The sequence below is a fragment of the Carassius auratus genome, unplaced genomic scaffold (assembly GCF_003368295.1).
Source record: "Carassius auratus strain Wakin unplaced genomic scaffold, ASM336829v1 scaf_tig00029870, whole genome shotgun sequence".
Lineage (NCBI taxonomy): Eukaryota > Metazoa > Chordata > Actinopteri > Cypriniformes > Cyprinidae > Carassius > Carassius auratus.
In genome coordinates, this window is record NW_020525806.1 from 1 (window position 1) to 22,949 (window position 22,949).

General features: G+C 35.9%; 2 protein-coding genes across 4 annotated transcripts; one reads left to right on the forward strand and one right to left on the reverse strand.

The window, feature by feature from the left end:
• Positions 1–1,568: 1,568 nt before the first annotated feature.
• On the forward strand, positions 1,569–11,841 carry LOC113079922 (receptor-type tyrosine-protein phosphatase mu-like). Its single transcript, XM_026252151.1, has 10 exons — positions 1,569–1,872; positions 3,104–3,258; positions 3,525–3,660; positions 4,713–4,862; positions 4,954–5,127; positions 6,374–6,505; positions 8,295–8,420; positions 8,497–8,660; positions 9,975–10,110; positions 11,224–11,841. Exons 1-10 carry the CDS (start codon positions 1,804–1,806, stop codon positions 11,275–11,277), a joined length of 1,296 nt encoding a protein of 431 aa, XP_026107936.1. The 5' UTR covers positions 1,569–1,803; the 3' UTR covers positions 11,278–11,841.
• Positions 11,842–13,252: 1,411 nt separating this feature from the next.
• Positions 13,253–22,949, reverse strand: LOC113079925 (uncharacterized). Of its 3 annotated transcripts, none has more exons than XM_026252156.1 (8): positions 22,891–22,949; positions 22,147–22,230; positions 20,140–20,196; positions 19,111–19,304; positions 18,568–18,722; positions 17,492–17,586; positions 16,014–16,219; positions 13,253–15,351 (listed from the first exon to the last, which is right to left on the reverse strand). In XM_026252156.1, exons 3-8 carry the CDS (start codon positions 20,153–20,155, stop codon positions 14,863–14,865), a joined length of 1,155 nt encoding a protein of 384 aa, XP_026107941.1. In that variant the 5' UTR covers positions 20,156–20,196; positions 22,147–22,230; positions 22,891–22,949; the 3' UTR covers positions 13,253–14,862. The 3 variants fall into 3 exon arrangements, with proteins under 3 accessions (XP_026107941.1, XP_026107939.1, XP_026107940.1); XM_026252154.1 differs by having other exon boundaries at positions 17,492–17,955; XM_026252155.1 differs by lacking the exon at positions 22,147–22,230 and having other exon boundaries at positions 17,492–17,955; positions 22,891–22,907.

A 22,949-nucleotide genomic window follows, 5' to 3' on the forward strand; every position in this document is an offset into this window, starting at 1 on the left:
AAATATAATGTTATTTATTACAATGCAGTAAAAGTTACCTTGATGAGATTTTTTTTTAAATAATGAGTATTACAATAAAAATAAATCCAGATGCATTACAATAATTATTTTATTGTATTTTTATTATTTAATGAAAATTTTAAAATATTTTTCAATTACTCTTCATTATGTATACTGTCAATATTTTTTTTACAAAAGATGTTACAGTAATGAAATATGATAATTGGAATAATTAGAATTAAATCTCCTGATGCTTTACAATATTTGTAAAAAAAAATTAATAAAGAATTTGAGGAATAAATGTACTTAAATGTACCAAAATATCTTTTGGAGGCATTCATTCATTATTGTTGCTGTTTTGACATGTATTTGTTTGTTTGTTTGTTGTTTCTTCTCGTCTCTAATGCTGTTTCCTGTGATGGCTGCCACTGTATTGTGACACGTGTGTGTGTGTGTGTGTGTGTGTGTGTGCTGGAGATGAGCTGCAGGAAGTGTGTGACTGAATATGTAAATAAGTCATTATGTGATTAATGCTCTCTCGTTTAGGAGATGCTCTAATGATAATTAGTCGGGAGCCGATAGCATCACGGCCTGTTGTTTTTCCGGCCTGACGGCGAAGAGTGAGAGCGAGACCAGAACACAATTATCCCGCTAATTAGAGCGTCTTAATAAACGCATAGAACAAAAACATGCTTCTAATGAAGAGCGGATGGAAAGAATCAGCTGATAAAACAGATGACAAACTGATGGACTGATACTTCTTTCATTTCTGTCCATAAAACTGTTTCCATCAGAAAAAAATAAATATAAATAAATATCTGATACATTTGAATAATTGATACATTTAGAGTTTTAATAGACTTTAGATTTCCTGCCATGAGGACTGTCAAAAACATTTTGCTAATTAATTATAATAAAGCTGAACTATATATATATATATATATATATATATATATATATATATATATATATATATATATATATATATATATATATAATGTAATGTATATATATGTGTGTGTACATTTTATATAAATAATAGTAACACTATTAAATAAAATTGATAAAAGCAAATAACAAAATGACAAAAAATGAATCTTAATAAATAAAAAAAAATTATAATAATTAAATAATATTGTAATAACACAACTCTAACCTAACCCAAACTGAACATATAAATAAATAATGCTAATTAATCATTGCAATTAAAACTGTACTATAAATAATACTAAAATAACACTGTGACCAGTATAATATAAAATAATAGCTATTTCTAACATTTTAAATAAACCCACATTTTAAAATATAAATCATAAATTGTTACTTTATTAATAATTCAGATGCCATTATTTATTGAAATGGAGATATTTTTGAAAGCTATATTGGTAGTATTTGAAACAGACACACACACATAGAAAGAAAAACAGATTAATAATGAAGAGCAGATGGAGAGAAGCGGCTGATAAACTGATGACAGACTGATAAACGGAGAGAGCGATGTGATTGAGATTGACTTCATAAATGTCTTGGACTGATTAGAGACGGTGTGTGTGTGTGTGTGTCTCTGGAGGTGTGCTCTGGTTATGAGGGTTAACTGGTTAATGAGTCTGGGATGATCTGCAGCAGAAGCGTCTCGTATCTGGGACACGTGGAGTCTGACTCCTGAGATTTACACAATCTGATGTGCTTGTTTGGAGACGCTCATATCTCATGTTCTGATAAACTGGTGTGTGTGTGTGTGTGTGTGTGTGACAGGTGAAGTGCTGTAAGTACTGGCCCGATGACACTGAGATCTACAGGGACATGAAGGTGACGCTCATCGAGACGCAGCTGCTGTCTGAATACGTCATTCGAACCTTCGCCGTGGAAAAGGTTCGGCATCAAAACTTACTGACCACAACCCAGACTCACAAAACACATCTAATCACTGATCATTCTTTCACTATTGTCTTCATAACTATCTCTATACATATTATAAATCGTAAAAAAATATATATATATATATATATATATATATATATATATATATATATATATAATATATATTTATATATTAAAATATGAAGAAATAGTTAGTTTTTTTGTGTGTGTGTGAATATATAATAATTAAAAATATTTTATTTTCAGTATAATTAAAATAATTATACATTTATGGTTTAATTTTAAATATATTTAATATTTAATTGTATCAATCTTATTTAAATTGTATAATTAATTACTTTTCTTATTTTTATTTTTTATTTTATACATGTATAAATAATCTAATAAGTAATAATTGTAAATTCTCAATAATTACATTTATATATATTTAATGATTTATATAAGTTGAGTAATTGTATAATTATAAATATATACATGTAATATAGACTGTATATATGTGTGTGTTGTGTTATAATAAAATAGTAAATTATTTAAGATAATTATAAATTAAAGTTACAAAGAATAACTAAATAAATTGTATAATTAAAATTACTTATTATTTTTATCTTTTAGAAATAATCGAATAAGTAATCATAAATTATCATTTCATTTTAAATATATTTAATGATTTTTATCCATTTTTTAAATCGTGCAGATAGATAGATAGATGGAGAAAATTGTTCTTTTGACTTACTTTTGTTTTGTTTTTGTGGTCATCTTTCCATTCTGATGCTATGTCTTTACATGTGTGTGTGTGTGTGTGCGTGTGTGTGTGTGTGTGTGTGTGTGTGTGTGTGTGTCTGTGTGTCTGTGTGTCTCTGTGTGTGTGTGTGCATGCGTGTGTGTGCACGTGTGTGTGTGTCTGTGTGTCTCTGTGTGTGTGTGTGTGTGTGTGTGTGTGTGTGTGTGTGCGCGTGTGTGTGTGTGTGTGTGTGTGTGTGTGTGTGTGTCTGTGTGTCTCTGTGTGTGTGTGTGTGTGTGTGTGTGTGTGTCTGTGTGTCTGTGTGTCTCTGTGTGTGTGTGTGCATGCGTGTGTGTGCACGTGTGTGTGTGTCTGTGTGTCTCTGTGTGTGTGTGTGTGTGTGTGTGTGCGCGTGTGTGTGTGTGTGTGTGTGTGTGTGTGTCTGTGTGTCTGTGTGTCTCTGTGTGTGTGTGTGTGTGTGTGTGTGTGTGTGGTCTCCAGCGAGGAGCTCATGAGATCAGGGAGATCCGTCAGTTTCACTTCACCGGTTGGCCGGATCACGGCGTCCCGTATCACGCCACAGGGCTGCTGGGCTTCGTCCGCCGGGTCAAAGCCAAGAGTCCAGCGAACGCCGGGCCGATGGTCATCCACTGCAGGTGAACGTCGTCTCATCCTCACAGAGACAGTGCTGATTACTGTCAGAGAGAGCTGCTTAGGGAGGGCAATCTGTTGCTAAATGATGTCATTGCACGATCAAGTTATCACAACGCAAAAGTGCCACTTCTTTGATTCAGATTAGAATTTTCCATATCAGTTTTTTACCTGCATTTTAAATTATGAAGGACATATTTGTACCGTTTTACTCCTAACAGGTACATGTTAGTGTCTTAGGGTAGTAATAAAGCTGTTGTTTGCTCCTCAGCGCTGGAGCGGGACGCACCGGCTGCTTCATCGTGATTGACATCATGCTGGACATGGCAGAGCGAGAAGGAGTCGTGGACATTTACAACTGTGTGAGAGAACTGCGCTCCCGCAGGGTCAACATGGTGCAGACGGAGGTAACCAATCACAGACACCCTCACATCAGCCACAGCCAATCAAAACCTGCCTCTCTCTCCAGCCCCGCCCCCTCTCAAACATTCCTTAGAACTTTTTACTTGACATGAACTTTCAATATAGACAAAAGAAACAAGGAATCATGAGCAACTATGATTGTATAGCCTGAGACATTATCTGACCGTCAGCTGCGGTCAAGGACTTTCTGAGGAGCGGCGACCGCAGGCATATTTAAAATGTCACTTCATGAATGATTTACGTCAAGCTGTCAGACCGCCGTCTGCGATCGAGAGATGACCGGTCCACATGTGGACACACAGGACAGAGACATCGAGGAGGAAGCTGAAAACAGTGGATTATGTCCTGATCATCTGTTCTGACCATAAATGTGTGAATAATTTGATACATCTGAATAATTGATACATTTACAAACAATAGATGTTTTAATTGGATTCAATATTAATTAGTTTTATTAATTAGAAATAAATAAATAAAAATGGAACTATAACCTAAATAGTAATATTTAAAAAGAACATAGAAAAAATTTAAAATAATAATAAATAAATAATAAAAAAAAAAATTGAAATGAAAACTGAAAAGTAAAAATATAACTATATATATATATATATATATATATATATATATATAACCTGCAGATTTAGAAACTGACATATTAACCAAAAAAAAAAAAATATAATAACATAGAAAAAAAATTTAAAATAATAATAAATAAATAATAATAATACAAAAAAATTGAAATGAAAACTGAAAAGTAAAAATATAACTATATATATATTTATATAACCTGCAGATTTAGAAACTGACATATTAACCAAAAAAAAAAAAAAAAAAAGAACATAGAAAAGAATTAAAAATAATAAGTAAAATAAATTGAAATGAAATAACAAAATATATATTAAAAAAAAATCTGCAGATTTAGAAACTGACATATTAACCAAAATAAAAGACCAATCAATCACCTAATCAAATGATATCAGTGATCAGCGCTATTATATTGTTGTATTGATCTGTCTTTGATATGTTGATATTCCAGGAGCAGTATGTGTTTATCCATGATGCCATATTGGAGGCGTGTCTTTGTGGCGACACCACGATCCCAGCCAATCAGCTTCGCTCGGTGTATTACGACATGAACCGCTTGGATCCGCAGACCAACTCCACTCAGATCAAAGAGGAGTTCAGAGTCAGTGAATTCAAATATTACATATAGCTGTTAGAATAAAGAATATAGTGATGTAAGTGCATGAGTGTGATTTTGTGTGTTTCTTTGGCAGACGTTAAACATGGTGACTCCCACGTTACGTGTGGAGGACTGCAGCATCGCACTGCTGCCGAGGAACCATGAGAAGAACCGCTGTATGGATGTTCTTCCTCCGGACCGCTGCCTGCCCTTCCTCATCACCATCGACGGAGAGAGCAGCAACTACATCAACGCCGCGCTCATGGACGTACGGCAGCTCACACACACATCAGATCTTAACCTAGTGACCGTTACCTGCGGCGCTTAACTGAGTGACCGTTACCTCCAGTGCTTAACCTAGTGATCTTTAACTCACCTCTTAACCTAGTGACCGTTACCTGCGGCGTTACCTGCGACTGTTTCCTGACTGTTACCTTAGCTCTTAACATGGTGATTGTTACCTGTAACTCTTAATCAAGGTTTAATTAATTTATTGTAAAATAAATTTCATTTAGATGAATTGATTAATTAGAATTTTTTTTATTATTATTATTAATTCTAAGTTTATAAAAAAAATTATTTTGTTTATAAAAGTTTGTTAGTTTATTTGTTACTTTTTTATTGGTTCTTTTATTTTATTTTATTGATTGGTTTTATTTAAGTATTATTGTCATTTCACATTTTAAAAATTTTCATTACTATATATTTTATGATCTTATTTAATTACTGTTAATACATTAAATCATAAATGTTTAATTCAATTGTTTCTATTTTAGAATTATTTAAATGTAATTTTTATGACTTATTTAATAGTACTGTAGGTGTTTTATATGGATTTAATTTGTAAAAAATTTCTTTAGTTACTTTTATTTAACATTTTTATTATTTAATTCTTTATTTTACAGTTTTACGATTTAACTCACTACTAATAAATGTTTTATTTCAATCATTTTTGTTTTAAATTTATTTAAATTTTATTTTACATTTTAAGTGTTTTACTTTGTCTTAAAAATTATGAATTTCTATTGTTAAAATTGTTTTATTTGACTTTTTTTTATACATTTTGTATGATTATTATAATTTTTATTATTTAAATTGTACTGTTTTGTTCTTATTTAAAAATTATTATTTTTTTTTTAATTTATGAACTATTAATTAGATCTGTGTCTATAATAACAAAAAATCTGAAGCGACAGTGTCACTGATGGATGTGAAATGCAGCACACATGATTATGTGCTTGTTGAAAATAATTCAAAAACAGATGGAATTGATTCATTTCATTGTCAGGAAAATAGCTAAATGCGATCCATAACAGAGAACGCACAAAAAAACGCAGTAACACTATTGACTGGGATGGGTTTGTTGGTAAAGCATGCATTTGTTTTCATTACAGTAAATGGAAGCGCTGGCGGCGGTAATAAAACACGCAGCTCAACGCTAAACTTCTCCACACAATTAGTCAAGCAGACAGTCAGACAGGAAATAAGATGTTTTCCTCTCTTCATCTTCACAGAGCTATAAGCAGCCGTCTGCGTTCATCGTTACCCAGCATCCTCTGCCCAACACCGTCAAAGACTTCTGGAGGCTGGTGCTGGACTATCACTGCACGTCTATAGTGATGCTGAACGACGTGGATCCCGCGCAGGTGAGACACACACACATACACACACACACCTGAACACTGAGACACGACACACACTCATGCAGCAGATGCGTCTGTCACACGTGCACTGCTCTGACATCACATTAATCAGAAGTTCCCAAGTGCTTCTGTCAGTTCAACAATCACTCGGACTGAAAGCCTCCTCCAGATTTTAAGCTAATATTTCAATGACTTAGCAACACATTTGCATGGTACACACTTCTCTGATATCAGTTTACTGTCACATGACATGCAGCCTAGACCTGGTCTGGTTTATCCGGGTCAGGCGCTGGTCTAGACTGGGTCTAAACTGGTTTATCCTGATCAGGCGCTGGTCTAGACCGGGTCTAGACTGTTTTATCCGGGTCAGGCGCTGGTCTAGACCGGGTCTAGACTGGTTTATCCGGGTCAGGCGCTGGTCTAGACCGGGTCTAGACTGGTTTATCCGGATCAGGCGCTGGTCTAGACCGGGTCTAGACTGGTTTATCCGGGTCAGGCGCTGGTCTAGACCGGGTCTAGACTGGTTTATCCGGGTCAGGTGCTGGTCTAGACCGGGTCTAGACTGGTTTATCCGGGTCAGGTGCTGGTCTAGACTGGTTTATCCTGATCAGGCGCTGGTCTAGACCGGGTCTAGACTGGTTTATCCAGGTCAGGCGCTGGTCTAGACTGGGTCTAAACTGGTTCATCCGGGTCAGGCGCTGGTCTAGACCGGGTCTAGACTGGTTTATCCGGGGCAGGTGCTGGTCTAGACTGGTTTATCCTGATCAGGCGCTGATTTAGACCGGGTCTAGACTGGTTTATCCAGGTCAGGCGCTGGTCTAGACTGGGTCTAAACTGGTTTATCCGGGTCAGGCGCTGGTCTAGACCGGGTCTAAACTGGTTTATCCGGGTCAGGTGCTGGTCTAGACTGGGTCTAAAACTGGTTTATCCGGGTCAGGCGCTGGTCTAGACCGGGTCTAAACTGGTTTATCCGGGTCAGGTGCTGGTCTAGACTGGGTCTAGACTGGGTCTAAACTGGTTTATCCGGGTCAGGCGCTGGTCTAGACTGCTTCTAAACTGGTTTATCCGGGTCAGGTGCTGGTCTAGACTGGGTTTAAACTGGTTTATCCGGGTCAGGCGCTGGTTTAGACCTGGTCTAGACTGGTTTATCCTGATCAGGCGCTGGTTTAGACCTGGTCTAGACTGGTTTATCCTGATCAGGCGCTGGTTTAGACCTGGTCTAGACTGGTTTATCCTGATCAGGCGCTGGTCTAGACCGGGTCTAGACTGGTTTATCCTGATCAGGCGCTGGTTTAGACCGGGTCTAGACTGGTTTATCCTGGTCAGGTGCTGGTCTAGACCGGGTCTAAACTGGTTTATCCAGGTCAGGCGCTGGTCTAGACCTGGTCTAGACTGGTTTACCCTGGTCTAGACCCGGTCTAGGCTGGTTTATCCAGGTCAGGCGCTGGTCTAGACCTGGTCTAGACTGGTTTACCCTGGTCAGTCGCTGGTCTAGACCCGGTCTAGGCTGGTTTATCCTGGTCAGGCGCTGGTCTAGACTGGTTTATCCTGGTCAGGCGCTGGTCTAGACCGGGTCTAGGCTGGTTTATCCTGGTCAGGCGCTGGTCTAGACTGGTTTATCCTGGTCTAGACCCGGTCTAGGCTGGTTTATCCAGGTCAGGCGCTGGTCTAGGCTGGTGAACCGGTATAGACATGCTGTTTTAGTAAACCTGGAGCTAGTGAAAGTGATCAGCCATGGAGGCTGGCCACTGAAGTGACGTGTGTGTGATGCTGATGTGTGTTTTGTGTCCAGTTGTGTCCGCAGTACTGGCCAGAGAACGGCGTCCATCGGCACGGACCCATCCAGGTGGAGTTTGTGTCTGCGGATCTGGAGGAGGACATCATCAGCAGGATCTTCCGCATCTATAACGCGGCGCGGGTGAGTTAGCGCTCGCTAACACGCTTCAGTCAGACTCAGCTGTTCCAGTGTCATGGACCTGTGGTTTGTGTGTCAGCCGCAGGACGGGTACAGGATGGTGCAGCAGTTCCAGTTTCTGGGCTGGCCCATGTACCGCGACACTCCCGTCTCCAAACGCTCCTTCCTCAAACTCATCCGGCAGGTGGATAAATGGCAGGAGGAGTACGACGGAGGAGAGGGACGCACCGTTGTGCACTGCCTGTGAGTCACCGCTCCTCACATTCACTCCGATAATCCAGACTTACAGGATTTATGTGATGTTTGAAAATGTATTTAGCATATTTAGAATTCATATTTAGAATATTTTTTTTATTAACATTTAACATTTTGTTTGTAATATTTAGAATTAAATTTTTATGAATATTTAGATTTTTTTGTAATATTTAGTTATATTTTATTAATATTTTCAAATGATTTTTATAAATAATGTTTATGTAGTTTTTGTTCATTTTATTTTATTCAAGTTATTTTAATATCAAGGTTCGCTAAATTAAAATAAGAAATGCTTCCTTGCTAAAATAATGTATTTTTTAAAATATTTTCTTTTATTTTAATTATTATAAATAAAATTCACTATGCTTTAATGTTAAATATTTTTTAGTTTTAGTAATAACTCTGGTGTTTTAATGTGAACATTTAGTGTTATTTTAGATGTTTTTACTGGTTGTAGTTTTAGTAATAACCCAGTTATCTCTGATTAGATTAGCTGATATTTGTCTCAAGTTTTCAAACGTATTTAAAGAAACTGTGTAAATAGTATTTAAATTTAAATTAAATTAATTAAATATTTAATTTATTTAAATAGTATTTTGCAGTGTTATCCGTGTGACTCGCTCTCAGTGACTAAATTACAAAGAAAGTGTTTTTGGGTTTAAAAACAAGATGTAGGGCTGTGAAATAAAAACGTATCTTTAAGGTCTTGAAGTGCATTTTTTTTTTTTTTTTAAGAGGCACATTTCTAGATTGCTGTATCTTGCGAGATGATGCGAAACACGAATGCAATTAACAATGTAAATGTCAGAAAATGAATGGAACTGATCCGGATTGAAGCTGTAAAGCTCAGATCAGTTCACAGTTAAACCGAACCGAGCTGGATGATGTCACGTGATGCTCGTTAGTCTCGGAGAGATTCTGATCTGGCGCTCAGGAAACACATCTTTCCCGCCCAATACTGTTTATCCTGAAATAAACACTGACACATGAGTGAGACGGATGCAGTGATTGTGCTGAATGTAATGAGCAGGAGAACAGCGCCACCTGCTGCTCACACACCAGATTCAACAACAACCTGAGCGCTTCTCATCATTAATACAGTCAGTGCACTCCTCAGACTGATTAGATGAGCTTAACAGTAGTAGATATACTTCAGACTGTAGCTTTAATTCTGTTGAGGTGCTTTACAGATGAAATTGAATTCACTTGAGTGCGTTTTACAACATTATTTTCAGTATCATGTGTGAGATGTTTTATTGTGATGATGATGATCGTGTGTGTGTGTGTGTGTGTGTGTTTCAGGAACGGCGGCGGGCGCAGCGGCACGTTCTGTGCCATCAGTATCGTGTGTGAGATGTTGTGTCACCAGCACTCGGTGGACGTCTTTCACGCCGTCAAAACACTGAGAAACAACAAACCCAACATGGTGGACCTGCTGGTGAGCGGCACACATCCACATCCATCTACTGAGGAGACACAGCTGGAAATGAGTCTGACACTGACATCTGAGCTCCGTTTCATGATTAAAATAATAATATTAATGCACATACAGTTATGCTCAATCATGCAATATCAGTGAAGTAGTCCTGTGCAAAATATCAAATAAAATGTTTAGTATTAAAAAATCTAATTAGCATTCAGACATTTGTAGGGTGCAAATTCTATTTACGTTTTTCTGTATTAAGTTTCAATGATTTTATTAGGTTTTAATCATCAAAAAATGAAGTCTAATTCGTTGATTTCATAAAATGTTACAATTTAATCATTTATTAAATCGTGAGAATGTTGCTATAAAAGAATTTCAAAAACTTTACAAGTACAGTCTTTAAAAAGTTTAAAAAGTAACTAGTCAAGTAAAAAAAAAAATGTTGCATTTATATTTTACATTATTTTATTCATTATTTTTAAAATAAAGTCAAATGTAAAAAAAAATTAAATAAGTGTATTCAGTCCATTTTGAGTCAGAAGAGATGCATAAAAATGACTAAACAATGCACAGTTGAGTAAGAGAACAAACTGTGCAAATGCTTGAAGATCCTCAAAACAAGCTTTTTCTTTAATGTATGCTTCATCAATTTTTTTTTATTTTTTATTTTTTTTTTAGGAATCATGAGTTATAATGCAAATTAATTTAATTAAATTGAATTAAGTCCAATAGCTTTGATGCCGGTAATTCTCAGCTGATATGTTCTTATAAATTTCATACAATAATATATTCAAATGTTATTTCAAACCAATATTGAGAAATATATATATAGTATCTTTTTCTTGTTAGGCTGGATGTATAATTTGAAATTTCAAGTTTTGACAATTTTTAAATGATAAAAAATGTGATAATGTAGTAATAATGAAACAAAAAAAATACATTGACTCATTATTGAGAAGTTGCTGATCACGTATGGTTTAGTTGAAAAATAATAAGTTATGACTGTTTTATAAAATAACAATTCTTCTGGTCTGGAATATGAAAGTAGCATATAGATTTCAGCCTGCGTTACACTGACCTCTGCTGGTGTGTGTGTGTGTGTGTGTGTGTGTGTGTCTCCTGCAGGATCAGTATAAGTTCTGCTATGAGGTGGCTCTGGAATACTTGAATTCTGGGTAATGTGAGCGTTATCTGCTCTGATGTCCTCATCTTCCACTGAAACACACGACGACTGAAACTGGAGCAGAAACTGAACCCATGTTTCCTGCACTCACCTCCCCATCATCTCCATCCTTTCCTTCGTCTTCATGTTTGTGAGGAATGCACTTCATCACGTGGATGTTGATTTGATCAGTTTTCTGAACTCCAGCGGTCTGGCATGTACAGTCTGATCATGCGTGGCATTAAAGCGCTCATACTAACGTGTTTCTGCTCTCTCTGTGGTTGTGTTTGTGTGGAACGATGGAAAAACTGCTGAAACGTCCCGTCCCAAGATCCAAAGCTTGTGTTCGTGATCATTTCTTTTGTTTATACTGTAAATAGATGAAGCTCACCAGATAATTTATTCATTGACAGATTTTTGTGAAGCACACTGAGTGACAATCATGTTTTAATTTGGTCATTATTATTATTATCATACGGACTCCACATTTAATAGTGACCAGACTGTATTGTTAACTTTTTATTTATCTGGTATGAAAAAAACAAAATTAAACCTATAAATACATATCTATATCTGCCAAACCTGTCGTCTGTGTGTTTTTTTGTGTAGATAGAAGCCGAATGTCATTAGACGTGTTTCTGTATTATATATTTCAATATGTATCGTACACTGGGCACAAAGTAAAGTTTCTGCATTTATTATCATTTGATATATTATCCCACAATGCAACAGTGTTATTTAATACCACAGCAGTCTAATATAGTTTTAACAATATATTTTTTTTTTGTTTATAAACATTTTCCGTTTTCATTTTAATTTTAGGTAAAGTTTTCATAAATATATATATATATATATATTTTTTTTTTTTGTTAAATAGTTTTTAATTCTTATAAATAAAAAATAATAAAAAAGCATTTTCCTTAATTTAACTAAAACTTTAATTTAACTGTTGGCTGAAACTAAATAAAAAGTTAACTTGAAGAAAAATTATCTAAAATGTAAGAATAAATGCATTTAAAAAAAAAAAATCGGAAATGTTATCTGAAATAAAATATTAAGTTTAAGTTGTAAAATTAAACTATTAAATCCTAAATTAAAATTAGCATAAAATTAATTTAATTAGTTTAATAAATACATAATGTAACTATACTTAGGGCTAATATTCAGAACTAATTTTAAGATGTATTTAAATTGCATATACATTTCTGACAGATGCAGCACATTAAATTAGTTTATGTAAAATGTATTCGTTTTTTGTGTGCATCGGTGACATTGAAAGTAGAAGTTTATAACTGAATAACATTCATTTTCATGTTATGGCATGATTAACTTAAAACTCGTCTAGTGTATTTTTGAGAATAAGGGTCATATCTGAACTATTTTATAAGACACTAAAAGAATGGATTGTTATTACTATTTGAAACAAGGGACCTTTTTCACAAGAGTTTAACAAGTTTAATGCTCATCAGCATCGTAAATCCTTGAAAGTTTTTTTTATTTTTTATTTTCTTTTTTAATGTATGTACATTTATAAAACAATTCTTTGTATAATATCACCTTTGTATCAAATAAAAAAAAAAATCTCATTTTTTTCCTTTTATTGAAAGTCATGAAAACACTATCATGGGTTTTTTTTTCTTTATTTGAGAAAATGATAATGCCAAAAGTACAACACTTTTGACTTCATATTGTGGTTAATTTGATTAAAAAAAAAAAATACAGGTATTTTGAGCAGTAGGATTACTGTATATAAAATATACAATATGGAAATGTAATTATATGAGTAGATTACAAAACATCAAATAGTACTTTTTACTCAAGTATGTAAGAAATCTAGTACTTGTGTACTTTCACGCTAGTAAGATTGAAAAGGAGTATTTAATACTTTTACTATACATATCTGAACTCTTACTCAAGTACTCGACTTGTCATTCCATGTACAGTCAGTGAAACATTAGACAAATCTTTAAAATGACTCCACTACAATTAAATGTATTATGTTTGTCTTTATTGAGTGAAATTAGTCACAAAATCACATTACAAGATATACCATAATGAAAAGTAAAGCAATGGTAACCACTTGTAATATTGGTACCAATTCTCGCTGTTAGTAGTTGCTTATTAGCATTTATATTATTAAAATTTGGCTGTTTATTAGTACTAATAAGCACATACTGTATTCTGCATGACCATATTTTACATCTCTTACCCTACCCAATACATAAACTTAAATACCTTACGCACTATTAATAAGCAGTAAATAAGGAATTTATTAAGGTAAAAGTAATGGTTAATGTTTTTTTAATATTAATATTAGAATATTAATTTAATTTGTACAAGACTGGTTGTAGAGATTATGAACATTTACAAAAAGTGACAAAGGGAAGTTGTATGTATCTCATGCCCCATTACGAGTTCAAAAGTGTTGAAGTTGTGAAGAAAAGGAAGCAGCAACAGATATTTTCTTCACTGATTGGGACAGATCTGAATGCAAACTTGCAGAGTTACATTAGTAAGGGGCAGGGTTTGAGTTGACTAAATATTTGTAGAATTCTAGCATATGTGACCAGAGAGATGTCTGATGCTTGTCATGTCACTAAGAGATTCAGTTCTGAAATTTTGATTAAAGTTGGGGGGGGGGGGTAAATTAGTAGAGGTCCCTATGATATTGGTAAATCACATTAGGGTTTGTATATCACTTGGGGTTGGTAAATCACTTTTGGTTGGGAAATAACTTTGGACTGGTAAATCACGTTGGGTTGGTAAATCACTTGGAGTTGGCAAGTCACGTTGAGTTGGTAAGTCACTTGCGATTGGTAAGTCACGTTGGGCTGGTAAGTCACTTTGGGTTGGTAAATCACTTTGGGTTGGTAAATAATTTTGGGTTTGGTAAGTCACTTTGGGTTGGTAAATCACTTGGTTGGTAAATCACCAGGGATTGGTAAATCACTTTGGGTTGGTAAGTCACTTGGAGTTGGTAAGTCACTTGGGATTGGAAAGTCACGTTGTGTTGGTAAGTCACTTTGGGGTTGATCAGTCACCTTGGGTTGGTAAAAAAATTTTGGGGTTGGTAAGTCACTTTGGGTTGGTAAGTCACTTTGGGGTTGGTAAGTCACATTGGGTTGGTAAATAATTTTAGGGTTGGTAAGTCACTTTGCGGTTGGTAAGTCACTTTGGGTTGGTAAATCACTTGGCTGGTAAATCAACAGGGATTGGTAAATCACTTTGGGTTGGTAAGTCACTTGGAGTTGGTAAGTCACGTTGAGTTGGTGAGTCACTTTGGGGTTAGTAAGTCCCTTTTTGGTTGGTAAAAAATTTGGGTTGGTAAGTCACTTTGGGTTGGTAAGCCACTTTGGGGTTGGTAAGTCACTATGGGTTGGTAAATCACTTGGTTGGTAAATCACCAGGGATTGGTAAATCACTTTGGGTTGGTAAGTCACTTGGGGTTGCTAAATCACCAGGGATTGGTTAATCAGTTATGGTTGGTAAATTACCAGGGATTGGTAAGTCACTTTGGGTTGGTAAGTCAGTTTGGGTTGTTAAGTCACTTGGGGTTGGTAAATCACTTGGGGTTGCTAAATCACCAGGGATTGGTTAGTCACTTATGGTTGGTAAATCACTTGGGATTGGTAAGTCACTTGGGGTGGGTACATCACTTGGGATTGGTAAGTCACTTGGGGTTGGTAAGTCACTTGGGGCGGGTAAGTCACTTGAGGTTGATAAGTCACCTGGTGTTGGTAAGTCACTTGGGGCGGGTAAGTCACTTGGGATGGGTAAATCACTTGGGGTTGGTAAAACATTTGGGTTTGATAGGTTGCTGGAGGTTGGTAAATTTGTAGGGGTTCCTGGGGTGGAACAACCCAACAATTAAATTCAGGTGGCTGCTCCTGTGGAAGTGCAGGGATGGCGGCTGTGGACGAAGCCTGATTGCTCAACTCCTTAAGCTTCTCAATTACTAAGTGATACTGCTCATCCCATTCATCTTCTGATAGTGCTGAAGGATTAGTCTCCAGGAATAAATATGCATTCTTAGATTGAACGCTGAAGATGCACTCTGCTTTCTTACAGCCTTCACCAAATTCCTTCCAGTACTGAAAGGATAAAGACACAAGATTAATTACAAGACAATAAAACTACATTTCTATTCTGTTTAAGGCCTCAAATCCTTAACTCATCTCACTCACTACAGTGTACATAGTGAACTTTTTATTTTGTTTCAGCTAACAGTTTAGTTAAATTAAGGACTACTTACACATTGTTTTCTATATGGGGAGGAGTACATTTGAATGCTGATGTAAATACAGTGTATCTAAATAACTGTAATTTATACTATATCTTTGTCAACTGGTTTCATTGATAGCATGAATACAAATACAAGTTTTTATATATATTTTTTTATTTTTCATATTTAACAGTTATATTAATTTGTTCATGCTGATTATAAAGGTTAACAAGAGTCATCACATACTGTATGAAAGAAATGTATTTGTTTATTTTGTTTCCTTTTTCTATAGTATCTTGAAACACAAGCATGTGGGCAATATAGCGTCATCAGGTGTTCATCAGTACACTAATAATCTTCATGGGAATTATATGAAAAAGTGAGTACTTAGGAAATGATGCTGTTCACTCAGAATCTGGACTACACATAATAGACTTAAACTCCATATATTGCATATACTCAAGTTTGTAAAAATAACTTCTGACTTTGAAATGAGTATAATAATCAAGGCCGTAATCAACTTTAAATTACCTCTCCAGCTATTTCAATAGAATGCAGAAACTCATCCTTCATGTCATCATCATAAAACTCATCAACAAAGGACTCATCAACAAAGGTCTTGTCTTTAAGATACTGCAACTGAACTCCCATTTTCACCCAAAAGTCTTTAAGCTGAACCAGAATTTTACGGATCTGAGAAAAATTGTCCTGGACATCCTTCATGTCGACATATTCACCTGGAAAGACAACATAGAGCGGATTCGGACTTATGAGAGATACGTTTAAAAACTATTCTGACCATTTAAAACTGTATTAGTGAATGTGTAAACATCATGGTGTACAACACACAAAGGCTGCGTTTACACCTGGCATTAAAGTGAAAAAAAAATCACAGTTTGGGTCAATCAGAACATGGGACGTTTAGACTTGGCAACATCAGCTGACTTCTTTATCTGGATAATCGATGGGATATATTTAAATACCGTATTTTTCGGACTATAAGTCGCACCTAAGTATAAGTCGCATCAGTACAAAAATACGTCATTGACGAGGAAAAAAAACATATATACTGGACTATAAGTCGCATTTATTTAGAACCAGGAACCAAGAGAAAACATTACCGTCTACAGCCATGAGAGGGCACTCTGTGTTTTCAGTGTAGAGCGCCCTCTTGCGGCTGATGGTAATGTTTTCTCTTGGTTCTTTTCTCTCGGTTCATGTCAAATAAATTTTGACAAGTCGCACCTGACTATAAGCCGCAGGACCAGCCAAAAAAACCATCCCTGCTGTCCGTCACCGCGTGTCACTCCCGGATAATCAAAAATGGGAAAAAAGGCAGGAGCTGGCTGCTGAAGCCACGCCCACCTAGCTCGACAGTGGTGACAGCAGCAGCAATCCACCTGTCACACAAGTGGCCACGCCCTTAATTATGCAGAACTTAATATAATTTAAACGTATGAGTTATAATAAAATACACCCCCTTACAGCTGTCACGAAGGGCAATATTAGCTATATAGACCAAAACCACTTTTTGTACCAGGCTGTAAACCCTTTTTTTTTTCTACTGTAAAGTTGGGCATTTTAACATGGGGTGTCTATGGGACTCCCTTTTGGAGCCAGCCTCCGGTGGCCAGTTGATGAATTACAGTTTAAGTCACTTCCGTGTTGGCTTGATGCAGACATGATGGCTGGATTGCGTTTACATCACATTGAGATCTGATCCCAATGTGTCCTTTCTACCTCTAGACCAGGACACGCTGATTGGATAACATTCCCATCAGAAGCGTTTTTACACTTGTCTTTTCAATGTGTACGTGGACAACATCCGTATACAGGTCACATGTTAATGCCAAGTGTAAACGCAGCCATAGTTACTGTATTTGTTTTCTTTCAAGTGTTATAACATTTCTATTTATGATTAGATGGTTTAAATTCTTCATGTAAGCAGAGTAGAATGACAAAGATATGACACATTTGAGTAGATCTGAGCAATAAAACCAGACACTTACCCATCTGCATTTTACAGCTGGTCAACTTCAGCTTAAGATCCGTCAGTTTGTCTTGCAAATTGTAATCTCTTTTGGCCAGTAAGCTCTTTTCAGATCTGAGACGAGATAGTTCGGTATTGAGTTCATGGGATTTACGAGTATTTCCAGGGGTAGATGCAACATCATAAATGGATTTAACAACAGCACGAACACATGGAACCAAGGAGGCCAGGAAACCCACACCAGATCTTTTTAGAGAAACCTTCACAACGTGTTTCTGCATCTCTCGCTCTTTTATTGCAATTTTTTGCTCAATTTCCTTAAGATCGTTGGCAGTTTGTTCCTGTTTCTTTTGAACACTGTCCACATCCCTCTGTAACATCTCCATCTTCTCTTCACTTTGAATTAATTTTCCTTCAATCTTTTTCTCTTCTTGAAATAAATCACTGGTAGACATCGCCACACTTTTTTGTTGTTTTTCAAACCTGAATATGGTGCATTCGGATAAATGATTGCATTTAGTGACTGGATTTAGAGTACATCATGTGTAATTCTTAATATATAGTACTATAGTTTACTACTTTTTAGAGCTGCAATGCTAACAGTGGTTAAACAATTTAGTAGTGGTCATGTTTAATGTTTCAAAATTTCACATAACTAATATGTGAAAGCAACACAAAACGGATACTCCAAGGTTCTGTTTACGCGTGGAATTTGGCTTGGCAGTGTAAACGCGCTTCCGATCGGAATGTTATCCGATAAGAATGTCCTGGTCCAAAATCGGATCGGATCTCAGTGTGATGTAAACGCAATCCAGCCATCGTGTCTACATTCCCACCACTCTAGTTTTATTTTTTATTCTATTGCATTGGAATTTAAAATTTTTAAATTACGGTAAAACAACCGTAAATAACCTTGTTTTCAGAAAATGTATTTAATTCCAGACAGATTCTAGAATAGCAAGTAAAACAAGTAAATGTTACGTGATTTTGTTTATTGCGTAGATGTATGTTTTTAAAGACGTTTCGTAAACAGAAATAGTGATTTATTGCAATGAAGTGTTTTATAAACTACCCCGTGATATGAATTGTGTTTACCTCTGCACAGTCTCATCCACAGCTCTGATGATGTCATCAATCCATGTTTTGGCTTTCTCCAGGTAATTCTTAGCCACTTCAGGTTTCTTAATTTCAACAGCCTTCTTCAGCATTGGGAACAGGGACGAGACCATGTTGTGACTTGTGCCGACACACTACGAGAAAACATCATATCATAAAACTCAGATATAATAGAAGGATAAATACCAATTAAAATGAGTTTCCTTTGCTTTGGAAGCCACTGGAAAACTGTGTTTGACATTTTTTAATAGTTGGCTTAACATAATCTTGTGAAATACTGTTATGGTATAAAGAGGTCGGGTATATTACAGAATTGAAACAAGTGAATAAGTTTGTTTGGAAGCATTGCTTTGAGGTCGATAACATTAAAGAGAAGTGATGGGAGTTCACACGATCCATCTGACATGTTAAGAAAAGCATTTTGTGCTCTTGTGGTTTGGATCTTAGATTAAGTTCTTACTATTGTCTGGCTGTGCCTTTTGGACTAAATAAGCGGTACTTATTGTGTGATTTCAGTCTCACCTTTAGCAGAACAGCTCCAGAGGATTCAAACAGCATTTGTGTATCAAGAGCTTGCTGTTTGATCAGACGCTCCAGGTTTGGGAGAGTACCCAGTCTCAGGTAAGAGAGGTGATAGAGAAGAGCAGTTCGCTCCGCAGCCGGAAGAAGCTCCTGGATGATCTCTGGAGTGATCGTGTTGTCACTTGAAACAAGCTCTGAGATACAAACCAAACGTTGGAGATGGTTAACTATGGGATGAAATTAGTCTCAAATTTACTAGCAAATGCTTTAAAAATTTGTCCATGAACATTTTGCAAATGTATTTTATGATCCACAATCAAATACATGTCAAATTTAGAATGACGTGATTGTGCAGTGGATTGTACAAACAGAAACATGTTTGTGAATACGGATGTTGTCTATTGCATTGGTGTCTCAGAATTTGTGCATGCAATAATGAAAATGAGCATTTGTGGATCAAGTGGCACATGTGCATTCATTGGCATCTTTTTTTATAGGCTACAGTTACAGCATTATAACCAGTCACTCAAGATTGTTTTTCTGTTGAGTTATAAATCTGAGGCAATCAGGGTGTTCCAAATAAGCTATTGTTTTCAGTGTAGTCCCCTTCAGTGGATATCCCATGTTTAGGGAGTAGGGAGCAGTGACCACTGCGTAGGAACCCTGTCAATCGGAAACGCACCTTGTGGTTTCATTCAGCCCATTTGTTGTTGTTTTATGTTGCATTATTTCACAAAACTAAAGTGACAGTATTCTGTTTTTGCCTCAAATTTCTAAATTATATAATCTAATTTAGATTTAAAACTACTCATGTTGCATTTATGCAGCATCTTTGTTTGCATCATACGTTTGAAATTATACGTTTATGTCAAAAAACTAAATATGTGCCGCTCTGCTAATTCTTGATTCCTTCCAATGTTTCTTGCACATCTGCAATGTCTAATGGCCTTGTGAATTGAATAATTAAGTTGGAAGAATTTTGTTATTTAAGGCAGAATGAATTTGTTTGAAATGGAAAGTGCTTCTCACCATTGCTTTCAGCCATGGTTTCCTACCGCATGCAGTTGGCAAAGCCTCCTAAAGTCTCTAAAATACAACAGATTATTTGGTATTTAGGTATTTAAATGTGTAGGTAGTGTAATAATGGGTTGACTACACATACTGTATAACACAACACTTGTAACCCTCAAAAACCTTTATTCAACACATAACATACAATTATTTGATATTGACCATCATCTTAATAACCTTAATCAGCCTTAATTTACTTTTGAGTTGGATGAATAAAAATGTAACAAGAGTAATATAACCTCAGATAACAGACAGCAGATTCTGCAGTACAGAAAGGGGGAATGTATTTTTATCATTTCAAATTTTGTTATTGAACAGAATAGTGCACCATAATTGATAAACAGGTGCGTCTCGATAAATTAGAATGTTGTGGAAAAGTAAATTGATTTCAGTAATTCAACTCAAATTGTGAAACTTGTGTATTAAATAAATTCAATGCACACAGAAGTAGTTTAAGTCTTTGGTTCTTTTAATTGTGATGATTTGGAACACATTTAACAAAAACCCACCAATTCACAATCTCAACAGATTACAATATGGTGACATGCCAATCAACTCAAAACACATGAGCCTTCAAAAGGGTCTCTGAGTTTGGTTCACTAGGCTACACAATCATGGGGAAGACTGCTGATCTGACAGTTGTCCAGAAGACCATCAATGACATCCTTCACAAGGAGGGTAAGCCACAAACATTCATTGCCAAAGAAGCTGGCTGTTCACAGAGTGCTGTATCAAAGCATGTTAACAGAAAGTTGAGTGGAAGGAAAAAGTGTGGAAGAACAAGATGCACAACCAACCGAGAGAACTGCAGCTTTATGAGGATTGTCAAGAAAACTGGATTCAAGAACTTAAGTGAATTTCACAAGGAATGGACGTAGGCTGGGGTCAAGGCATCGAGAGCACCACACACAGACGTGTTGAGGGATTTAGCTACACTGGTCGTATTCCTCTTGTTAAGCCATTCCTGAACCACAGACAACATCAGATGTGTCTTTCATGGTCTAAAGAGAAGAAGAACTGGACTGTTGCCCAGTGGTCCAAAATCCTCTTTTCAGATGAGAGCAAGTTTTGTATTTCATTTGGAAACCAAGGTCCTAGAGTCTGGAGGAAGGGTAGAGAAGCTCATAGCCCAAGCTGTCCAGTGTTAAGTTTCCACAGTCTGTGATGATTTGGGGTGCCATGTCATCTGCTGGTGTTGGTCCATTGTGTTTTTTGAAAACCAAAGTCACTGCACACGTTGACCAAGAAATCTTGGCGCATTTCATGCTTCCTTCTGCTGACCAGCTTTTTGAAGATGCTGATTTCATTTTCCAGCAGGATTTGGCACCTGCCCACACTGCCAAAAGCACCAAAAGTTGGTTAAATGGAGAATCTATATGGAATTGTCAAGAGGAAGATGAGAAACAAGAGACCAAACAAAGCAGATGAGCTGAAGACCACTGTCAAAGAAACCTGTGCTTCCATACCACCTCAGCAGAGCCACAGACTGATCTCCTCCATGACACGCCGAGTAATTAAAGCAAAAAGAGCCCCGACCAAGTATTGAGTACATTTACAGAAAATTAACATACTTTCCAGAAGGCCAACAATTCACACACACACACACACACACACACACAAAGTGAAGTATTCTAATTGGTGTATTTTTTTTTTTTGGTTAAATGTGAGCCAAAATCATCACAATTAAAAGAAGCAAAGACTTAAACTACTTCAGTCTGTGTGCATTGAATTTCATACATGAGTTTCACAATTTGAGTCGAATTTCTGAAATGAACTTTTCCACAACATTCTTATTTACTGAGATGCACCTGTATGTGTGTATATAAATATCTATAATGACGGTGTGTTGTTCTTTGATGTGTTTATAGTTATAAATATGTTGTCATATGTGGAAAAGAAAAGAAAAGAAAAGAAACATGTTATAAAGTCTAATCAAATTCTAAAAGGAAATTTTGGTCTACTTACATCTATTCTGTTTTCAGTTTCCTTCTCCAACTGTCCTGCAGCAAGTACATCGGCCAAATATATATGGCGTGCTTGTAAAGACACCTATTTGAAATCACATGGTTTTAGAAGAATTTCACAAATGCATCACTTGACAAGTACGTGTTTATCTCTTTAGAGGGACTGCTCAAAAATAAATGGATTAATAAGTTTAAAAAGCAGTCCTCTTCAGTCCACAAACTGATCACCTTCATGCCACACCGAATTGGGCAGTAATTAAAGCAAAAAGAGCCCCTAGCAAGTATTGAGTACATGTACAGTAAATGAACATACTTTCCAGAAGGCCAACAATTCACTGACATTTTTTTTATTTGATTTTTTTTTTTTATTGGTCTTAAGAAGTATTCTAATTTGTTGAGGTGGTGAATTGGTGGGTTTTTGTTAAATGTAAGCCAAAATCATCAAAATTAACTTAAACTACTTCAGTCTGTGTGCACTGAATTTATTTAATACATGAGTTTTAAAATTTGAGTTGAATTTCTGAAATAAATTAACTTTTCCACAACATTCAAATTAATTGAGATGCACGTATATATATATATATATATATATATATATATATATATATATATATATATATATATATATATATATATAATGATCGTGTGCTGTTCTGTGATGTATTTTTTTAGTTATAAATATGTTGTCATATGTGGAAAAGAAAAGAAAAGAAACATATTATAAAGGGAAATTTGGTCTACTTACATCTATTCTGTTTTCAGTTTCCTTCTCCAACTGTCCTGCAGCAAGTACATCGGCCAAAT